We start from the raw sequence: 9830 nt of genomic DNA on the forward strand, positions 1-9830 counted from the left end.
ACGGGGGTAGAGACAGTGGGGACGGTGAGCGTTCCTGCTGTGACCCCATTGTAACAGCCCGGCCGTTCTGCTCCTTGCCTCCTTTAAATAGGCCCCGGTTAGCGATCCCTTTGACCCACCCCCCTGCGACCGCCGGCCATTCTTCTTTTGTTTTCTTCTTCTTTTGTGGCCGGCGCCGCACTAGGCGCCATGTCCGTCGCGTCCGTGACGTCAGCCGGCGCATACCCAAGCTGCACCGCGCCACTGACGTCAGGCGCCGGAAGTCGCGCCCGGCTTCCCCTGTCCCAGGGAGGAGCGAGCGGGCGCGCGCGCAGGGGGAGGGAGGCACGGGGGAGCGCCCCGAATGGAGGCCGCCTTACCGCACCCGCACGAACCCGGGGCCTGCTGGAGGAACCCCGGGGACTGCGCTTTCAGGCGCCGACGGCCAGCGCTGCAGGTAAGCTGACCTGCTCTTCCCGCGCCGGGACGGCCCTGGGTCCATGTCTTCATCCATGGCAGGCACCGCCGCTGTCAGCCTGGGATCCCGCTCCAGGACAGGAACCCAACTGAAGCGGGGGAGAGGTGCCGCCCCTTATATTTCAGTAGGTTCCTGTCCTGGCGCGGCGGATGCCTCTCTCTCATGTGGTGCTGTCATGGGTGAAGGGAAAATACTATTTCTGGAAAACCAACAGCAGCTTATGGCAAATGAGAGCAAAAAGAAATTCAGCCTGCCCAAGGTGGTTAAGCCTCATGTTTTGAAGGGGTTAGAGGAAGCCTGATTCATGTTGCCTACAACAGACACAGAATGAAAATCGGAGCCAAATTGCACGATTAAGGCCTGGGTCTTTTTTTCTCTCTGAAATGCTCAGGCATGATTGACCAGAGAACACTAGTTTGACTCCACCTACCGCCACTTTCCCAAGCATTGCTGCAGGTGACTGACAAGTCTCTCCCATAGGTAAAGAGACACCTTTCAATCACAGATGTGCAGGGAGAAGCCATCCAGAGTCGTTGCCAGACTAGAGCCTGCTCTGCCCAAGAATTTTAGAGCAAAATATACCTGGCTAAAATCATGCAGCCAGGCTCCAGATCATGTTGCCTGCAGTTTGGGTAGCATGAATCAGGTTCCCTTTAAATGTCGTTCTTCACTAATGATCATTGACTATTCCTTAGCACACCTTCTGTTCCTGGATTTAATAGAAGGGTTCTTTACCCTCCCTTGAGTTAGGCTGTGTTCACACACAGCGTTTTTTTAGCTGTTTTTACCGCGGTTTTCACTATAAAACCGCTATAAAACAGCTAAAAATAAGGTGCACAGTCATTTCTATGCATTTTGCACTTTTTGTGCACATTGATGCGTTTTTTACCGCGAAAAAACCGCATCGCGGTAAAAACCGCAGCATGCACATTAATTTTGCTTTTTTTCCGCGGTTTAGGCTTCTCCCATGCTTTTAGAAACCGCTGCGGTAAAAACCGCATCAATGTGCACAAAAAGTGCAAAATGCATAGAAATGACTGTGCACCTTATTTTTAGCGGTTTTTAGAAATTTTCTGCAACGTGTGCACTTAGCCTTAGAGATTGCAAGACAATATGAAGGATTACAAATACCTCTTCACACTCGGCGGGAGGGTGGACTCCGCTTCCTGTGGGCAAGTCTGCCACCTGGGACCTCGCTGCTTTAGGAATTGGGCCTCGTCTGCTGGTGACTGCAAAAGCAGCTTGTTGATGTCGGTAGAGGGTAACTATTCCTCGGTGTTTCGTGACTGTGATGCAGGCACCATCTTTTTCGGAATTTGATCCTTTATTAGAAAGTAAAGTGTCATAACTTGGAGCAAGTTATTTACATCAATTTTCATATAGTAATTTCCTTAACCAAATTTACTCATCTTGATTACGCTCATTTTCAAGCCTTAATCATTTCAAGATCATTGCTTCCAATCAGTCGCTAGAAAGTCTCAATTACACCCGAGTGATGGAAACCCCTTATCGGCCAAGTCTGACATAGTAGAAAACCCTGAAACCCTGATAAAGTATATGGCACCCGTCAATTGGACGTAAATCAGGACAGGTTTTTTTTTTTTTGTTTTTTTTTTGAGGGGGGGGGGGTGGAATAACAAGCAGAGATCTTCGAAAGGTTTCATGGAGTGCAGAAAAAAGACTAACGCCTTTATACAAACGATCAAAGTTTTCATAGAAAACAGGGCCTTTATCAGTGTTCCAGGTATGAGTGATAAGTGAATGCTTTGGTTTTTTGCAACGGTGTTTCTCTATTGCAATGTATGGTAGGCTGCAGAAGGAGATGTGAGAATCTTTGAGCTTACTCTGATGGGAGAATTTAGAGCCCTCATCTTTCTTTGAGTCCTCATCTGATTTATGATCACATGAAAGAGAAAATGGACTTTGTGGTTGGTCATAAATCAGGTGAGGAGCGGAGAGAAAGGACGATAAGCGCTATAAACTGTCAGAAGAGTTCTCTAACAGATTCTCAGATGACACTTACTACAGCCAGCAATATGTAGTACACTACAGCAGCTGTGGAAGGCAACCACCACATTTCTAATGAAACCCAGTAGCAAAAGGGACTACTTTTCAGTAAAAATGCAGCTTTAATTGTGAAACGAGCGTTCGCTGCTGATCAGTAAAAGAACAAGCTCGTTCATCAGGTGAAAATGTTTTATGCAATGCTAAAGATTGTTCTACGAGAGCCTATTTTCTGAAGCAATCTGTTACGGTTTGATTTACTCTGCAGATCAGTGGTGTTTTAATGTCCTCTTTCCACAGACTGACCAAAGAATTATCAATGGTCTCATGGTTGCACCGGGTCAATCATTGTAAACGGACCTATAGCCCAAACTATATGTAAGGGATTCCCAGAGGCTTCACATCTACTGTGATAGCCTTTTGGTGCACAGCTCATCATCTATGTATAATTCTGGATCTGAATCCTCTCCTCCAAAAGTCTTAGAGGTTCCATTTCTTAAGACTAGGTAGGTAGTCTGAGTGAATATGAAACAAAATGGATGGCGTATCGCTGGAGAAGCTGACATCTAAGTGCAGAGAAGGGAGAGGCAGACCTTTGCATACTGTCTGCTGCGAGAGTGACCCTCCAACTGTGGTTTGATAGGCATTGGGAAGAGAACGGGACTGACAGCACTGGAAGTTAGTGATTAAATAAAAGAAAAAAAAAATTGGTGGCGTCTATTAAAAGAGGGTGTGGATGTCTCACTATTAGGTTGGACACAGAAGTAGATAATTCCCCTTTGATAATGGTGTAATTCTGCAATTGGCAGACTCCCATATTTATTACGCCCATTATATACATCTGTACCAAAGCATCCGTCCACTTATTAACCCTGCTGTTATAGTCTGTCACTCCTAGGGTTATACCAGCATACAACAGACCTGTCACTGTACCTCTGAGATGGTCCACGTTGTTGAAGGCTGGGGCAGGACAGGTCACGGAGGGGGTGATACTGGAATCCACACACACTGAACTACAAAGATTTTTAACAATTTTGGAGTTTGGACTGGGAGTCCTTGAGGTACATTGCTGAAGAAGTTTAGCAATACAAGAAGCTGCGTAGTTCTGCACCACCGTGTTCTCTTCCTTTTTAATGGACTCCATTAATGGCTTGATTATGGGATTAAGTTTCTCTGGTAGCTGCATGAGGTTGACTATTGCACAGGCAGCACATGTGTGCACCCTCAGCTGCAGGACTTGCCATTCCTGGTTGGTTTCCATTACAGTCATCTGTACTTGTTGCCTTTTTCCATCTAGTTGCTGGTAAACTTTAGCATTGGCCCGAAGAGGATCGGTTGCTTCATTGAACACTGCCGTCACCTAGGAATTCACCAAACACATGGGTTTATAGGCCAGGTCTGTACACAATGTGCAAGCTATAAATTAGAAATTGCTCTGAAGTATTGGAGATTGGGGCAGAGCGATAACCGAGTACGGCAGGAGTTATTATAGGTGGGGGAACAGATTTACTAAATAAGCATAATGGCTTGAATAGATTAAAGACTTCATCCCATTTTGTCATCCCCCCCACCAAAAAAAAAAAAAAAAAAAAAAAAAAAAAAAAATTCAAAACAAAACTCACCAGGTCATTAGCTTGGTCTATAGTAAATACACTGCGGTTTACTTTGCTCCGAATGTCTACATTTGCTTCTGCAAGGGAGGAAATCAGCTGCTTGCACTCATTCTGCATCCGTGTGAAAGGGATCGCTATTTCATCATAATATAAGTGTTCGGATAAGACGGCAAGCAGACGTGGCTGCACTGCAAGGGACACCGTTTTACATTCCTATTTAAAAAATAAATATCAATAAAATGGGAGGAATTTGTTACCTTAAAAAAAACGCACACATTCACAGTCTGTCATGTAGATTTTGCAACAGTCCCTTTGATAGGCACTCAAATTTACCAAATAAACCAGCTCATTACCTTCTGCAAGGCAGCCCACTCGCAGATAACAAGGGCCACGCTAATCCTTTGTAAGGCAGACTTGGAGTTTAGATGAAAGAGGAGCAACTGAGCTAATGATTCAGCAGGCTTTATTTCCTGAGTGGCCATATTGACACAGAGATCACAAATACAGCAGCATAATGATCCCAGCAACCTAAAAGGGGGGAGGATTGAAAAAGCAGCTTATTGATATGGACGATAGCCGAAATACAGTATTCATACCATGGCGAGTCAATGCTTTGTTAATCATTTTGGATGAGAACATTTATAATACTATGCCAGGTAAATCATACAGCATAGTTTTAAAGTGACAGGTTAGACCATGTACTTCGCCACATCATTAAGTGCACACAGACTAATAAGAGCTGGATGGATTATTTCATTTTTTTTTTAATCCAAAAAGTTGTTTCATAATTATCAAAAATGCCACAAAGATGCAATGGAATTAAAAATCAGCCCTCCACTCCAATGTAGTAGGACCAATGTTTCCCCCACATTGAGAACACAAATTGCTATACTGACTTGGCAGCAGCCATACGTGCTCGGGTCACCAAGTAATCTCTGGTGGCAGAATCTTCAGTCATGCTGTCTGAGCCGGCAATATATTCCTGTGCAACCTCTTTTGTTTGGCATTGGCCTTGACGGAGTTTTCCAGCAGCTTTTTCCTAGATTAAAATCAAAATTAAAGTTAGTAACCAGCTTTCCTCAAGGAATAAAAAGGAAAAAAAAAAAAAAATCTAAAAAACAAATACCATGCACATAATGGAGTGTATGGAGAAAAAGGCAGCGATATCTAGACATTGCCAGTCCACATATACATCTAAGTGGCAATCTTCTTTCTCGGTGGCTTCATTGGGGGACACTGTAAACAATGGGTGTACGCTGCTGCCACCGGGCCACCACTCACGCAAACTCTTTCTGCACTTCAGCAGGTGCCCACCTGTTCAGCTAGATATTTTTAAGTGATGTTACAGCTATGGCCATTAGGTGTCATAAGTTGCCCTTCTCTTTTATTCATGTGTTAGGAATTTTCTGTTCCCCAAATGGTTAATTGTTCAGAACCACCTCTTCTTTCTGCCCTGGTCAACATGCAACCATTCTCCAGCTGTCTCCTGAGTAGCTCACACCTGCTCAGCTCTTTACAAAACCATTGCTATTACAAGCGGATTCCATTTTTACCTGAATCATCCACATTTTGTACAACAATCTGCTGAATCATCCATAACGGTGTTCAACAACCTCTGATTCATCGACTGTTCTACTATACCATCTGTTATCTCCCATTGTTGTCCATATCATCCCAATAAATAATATACTTAAGCACCCATACAGTCTTGTTTCTGGGAGTGGATGAAAGATTAAGCCGTATGCTGGAATCCACACAGCGTCATACGTGGAAGGCGGCAGAACACCACCCCTTCCTCTGTCCCTGGACTCATCACCTTTGCTGTGCCCGCTGCAGCTTGGAATATGCAGCTCCTGTGTGCTATTGATTTTCGAATGGCCAGACCACTCAGACCCGCCACCTCCTGGACATGGCAGGCAGACTGCCTCAGAAGACAGATACGTCCGTACCACTGCAGCATTCCCCTGTTCATGGCATTGTTTTCTCTCTCGTCTCATTCCCTCTCAGACTCCAGTCATGTCTGCTCCAAAGGAGGACCATGCACAACAATCCACCCAGTATCCACTGGACATCCATTTTGCCCAGACTTTTGCTTCAAGTAGCTTTATGTCAGAAGGCAGGTAGCCTTCTGAGGAGGAGCAGACTTTTTTCTTTAAAAAGGTGCTTCTAAGGCTGTGTGCCCACATAAGAGTTTTTGAAGCGTTTGTTCCGGTCAAAACGCTTCAAAAAACGCATAAGAGCAGCATCCCATTAATTTTAAATGAATTCCGCACTTTGTGCTCATTGATGCGTTTTTTCCCACGCAAAAACGCTTAGCGGTAAAAAAAACAGCATGCTCATTAATTTTGCGGAAAAGTCTGCGTTTTTGCTATTTTCTAGGAGTCAGAAAATGCACGGAAAAAACGTGCAAAAACGCGCGTTTTCTGGAAAGGAGTCCGGTTTTGGAGCAGAAATTTTTTGCATACGTGAGCACATAGCCTTAAAGTCACTCTTCTGGTGGCAGCAATGTACACACATGATTTCATGTGTCCCCCCCCACAATGAGGGCTACATGATATGGGCTTTTTGGTACTCACAGTAAAGTTAAAAGAAAAAAAAAAAAAAATACAACTCAGGCTGGTTTCACACTTGCGTTTTTTAGCGCTGCGCCTCGTGCTCATTGCTCTATCTTTAACATGGCGGGCGCATGGTATAGCGCTTGTACGCGTTCATGTGCGTTTTCGTGCTCTGCGTTTTTCAGGTGTGCGCCCAGGCGCGCCAGATGCAACATGTTGCTTTTTTCTGTGTGCCCAACTGCTGCCAAAAAAAGCATGCACACATTAGCGCACAGAATGCGCAAAACAAACATTAGACTATGGGATCGCACGCGTGCGCTAGGACATGCGCACGCATGCGGTTTTTAGAGTTAACATGGCAACAAACTGGTTAAATCGCATGCACAAAAAAAACAGCAAACGCATGCAAAACGCTTATAGCTTTTTTTTGCATGCGTTTGGACTGCTCACAAGGCGCAGCGCAAAAAAACGCAAGTGTGAAAGCAGCCTAACCCAGGAAGACGCAGCACAAATCACCACTACTGATAGTACCACACCTTCTTCTGGCCTACGGTAAGTTGTAGCAGATGGAACAGTGATTTAGTGCATAACAGATTTACTAACTCCTAGATACTGAGTAAGCCGAAGATTAAAAAGCAAATAATATTTACTTGCATAAATAATACCTTACTTCCACGTGGAAAAAGTAAGTCAATACGTCATTGCTCACCTTCGATTTAGGCTTCACCTCTATCAGCATGTTTAAATCAATAGGCAGATGAGCAGGCTGCATCATTAGACAGAGCCATGCTCCCATCCAGGGGCAAGCCGCGGCCACAACATACTGCACCGAGGCCTTGTGTATTAGATCATGCCACACCTGGGGAACAGAAAAGCAAAATTCAGTACAAAGCAGATCTAAATGAAGGACAGAAAAAAAAAAAAAAAAAAAAAAAAAAAAAAAAACCTCCGCAGTAACATTAAAGCAGATCCCACCTTGTGGATAAGGTCAAGAATTTCCTGGGTGCTCTCCAAAATACAGATCTGGAATATATGCCGCAGCATGTCCTGCAGGATAGGGGTCAGCCAACCTGAACAGTTCTGGAAAAGAGGAAAGCTTTATTTTGCATTTAGTTTTTTTATTACTCCGCATAGAATAGTGGTGCCCAAGTAGTTACTCCAATCCTCACGGCCCCACAACAGGTCATGTTTTCAGGATTTCCTTAGTATTGCACAGGTGATAATTGCATCTCCAGTGCAGAGGATGCCTGGAAGATAACTCCATTTCCAGAGAGCTGACGCTCCTTCCTCCATCATTGTTTTCAATTATATCAGCATCCAGGATGCTGATTACAGTTGGAGAGTGTGATGTCAGGCAGGGTCACCCAACATCTTGGGTCAAATAATATACTCACCCTGCAAGCCAGATTTGGCATGCGGGCCAGAGTTTGACATTTGTGCTCTGGACAGAATATTCATTTGACTTTGAGTATCACCAAATCTACAAAAATCCCACCCATTAGTGGTCTCATGCTTTCCAACAGTAGGTACAAAACTTCTTTCCTAGTTACCATCCACCCAAAGAGTTACAAAGCGGAACCTTCCATGCCGAAATTAAAAAAATAAAATAGATAAAGTAGTGATTACCAACCTGATCCTGTGTGGATAACAAAGTGCATAAGGTTTCCAGAGCTGCCTTTCGAACAGATGAAATGGTATGACGCAGGAAAGGCCACACCCGCGGCACCAATGTCGTGAGCGATTGCTGAATACTTTGAAGGCAAATTTTATATTGTTTGTTATGAATAGCTTTAAAAGGCCATGCTAATAATATGCAAACTTTTATTCTCAATGTATAGAAAATGAACCAACCTTGCAATAGATGGAGATTTTCTACAACATTTCCTTCACAGCTTCTATGCAGAGCTATGCATCTCCATGGCAAGACAGCTACCAAACTCTGTACACGCAACTCCTGCAGTGATTTTCTACCCATCCGCTTCTGGAAAAACTACTAAACGGACAAACTGAATATCCCAGGAGACTGCAGAGACACAGAATTTGTTTTCTGTTACTATGGAGACACTGTTCACATAGGAGCTGTAGAGACAAAGGTGGTAGCGTTTTTGCTTTACTTTTTAATTAAAGAGTAACTGTTTTAATTTTTATATCAATAGAGCACATAAAATATAATGCAAAGTAGCCCATTTTATCAGTGATATATGCTGCTTTCTCCTCCTAGACTGATCTTTCACTATCACTTCATGGACAAAATCTGGACTCAGTGAGGACAATGTCCTATTACAAAAAAACAAGAGCTGATAGTTGGCACTCTCTCTATTGCTTCTTTAAGGGGGTGTATGATGCTGCCACTATGCAACAAAAGTTAGCTCATCCTCAGTGGTATTTACCCCTCGACTGGCACGAACCAAATTAGTTTTAGCTTAGTGTCAGTAGGAGTAAAACAGATGCACTCAGCCCCATTTCTACCTTGGGTTCATTTTTTCCCCCCTTTTTTATATTAATGATTTCCATTTTGCAGGTTCTACTTGTGATTACAGGCGACAGAGTGAAATTGTGTCACTGTTCTCCCCTCAAAAGACCAAGAGCACATTGTGGGACTGCGTCACTACTGTTGTCTCTCCAGCCCACTTGGCAGGACCCATCCCCCTAACACATCAAACCTGCGAATGCCCCTGAGCACAGCGGGACAGGGGGAGGGCCCTCGCCATCACCCCAGCAGCAGACGGTGGGAAGACCAGCTACAGGCCCCTTCTGATGTCAACCCGAAGATCTGTGTCCAGCTGCCCAAGGGTTTGCACCTAGGTCCTTTATGTCCACTGTCTCAGTTCTGTGAACAAGGACTCCAGATCTTCAGGACAAGTGTTCTCTGGCCAGGCAGTGAGGGGGTACCTTTTAAAACACTTTAACATCAATTCCCAGCCATGGAGGAAGTAATGCAATGTTGCTTTCCATATAACATATTCCCAGGGGATGGGGGGGTAAAAAAAAAAAAAAATCACTCGCTCGAGTCTAACGCACTCTCCTTTCCCAAAGCTGTCATTCTTAAATTTAGTCCCCGGCGCAGTTCCAGGCCTTCTCCAGATGCTGGACCACGCCTGTCAGTCTGGCCAATCACATGTGCTGGCTCTGGTCAGGAGCGGTGGGCATGGCAAAATCATGATGCACCTGTCTTCAAGTGTGAGAACTCTGCATGCTCTC

The 9830-nt window shown here is 44.5% G+C and overlaps 1 protein-coding gene across 1 annotated transcript in view; it reads right to left on the reverse strand.

Moving 5' to 3' along the window:
* Positions 1-8619, reverse strand: part of BTAF1 (B-TFIID TATA-box binding protein associated factor 1) — a 78150-nt gene extending 69531 nt beyond the window's left edge. Inside the window, exons 1-8 of the mRNA XM_073555872.1 lie at positions 8260-8619; positions 7605-7709; positions 7339-7488; positions 4971-5113; positions 4428-4602; positions 4084-4287; positions 3395-3821; positions 1589-1779 (exon numbers count right to left, since the gene is read on the reverse strand). Of these exons, the coding sequence (XP_073411973.1) occupies positions 1589-1779; positions 3395-3821; positions 4084-4287; positions 4428-4602; positions 4971-5113; positions 7339-7488; positions 7605-7709; positions 8260-8604 (1740 nt within the window). The 5' untranslated portion in view covers positions 8605-8619. The remainder of the gene's footprint in view (positions 1-1588; positions 1780-3394; positions 3822-4083; positions 4288-4427; positions 4603-4970; positions 5114-7338; positions 7489-7604; positions 7710-8259) is intronic.
* Positions 8620-9830: the final 1211 nt, after the last annotated feature.

The sequence above is a fragment of the Dendrobates tinctorius genome, unplaced genomic scaffold (assembly GCF_039654945.1).
Source record: "Dendrobates tinctorius isolate UK_male_01 unplaced genomic scaffold, ASM3965494v1 ptg000230l, whole genome shotgun sequence".
Lineage (NCBI taxonomy): Eukaryota > Metazoa > Chordata > Amphibia > Anura > Dendrobatidae > Dendrobates > Dendrobates tinctorius.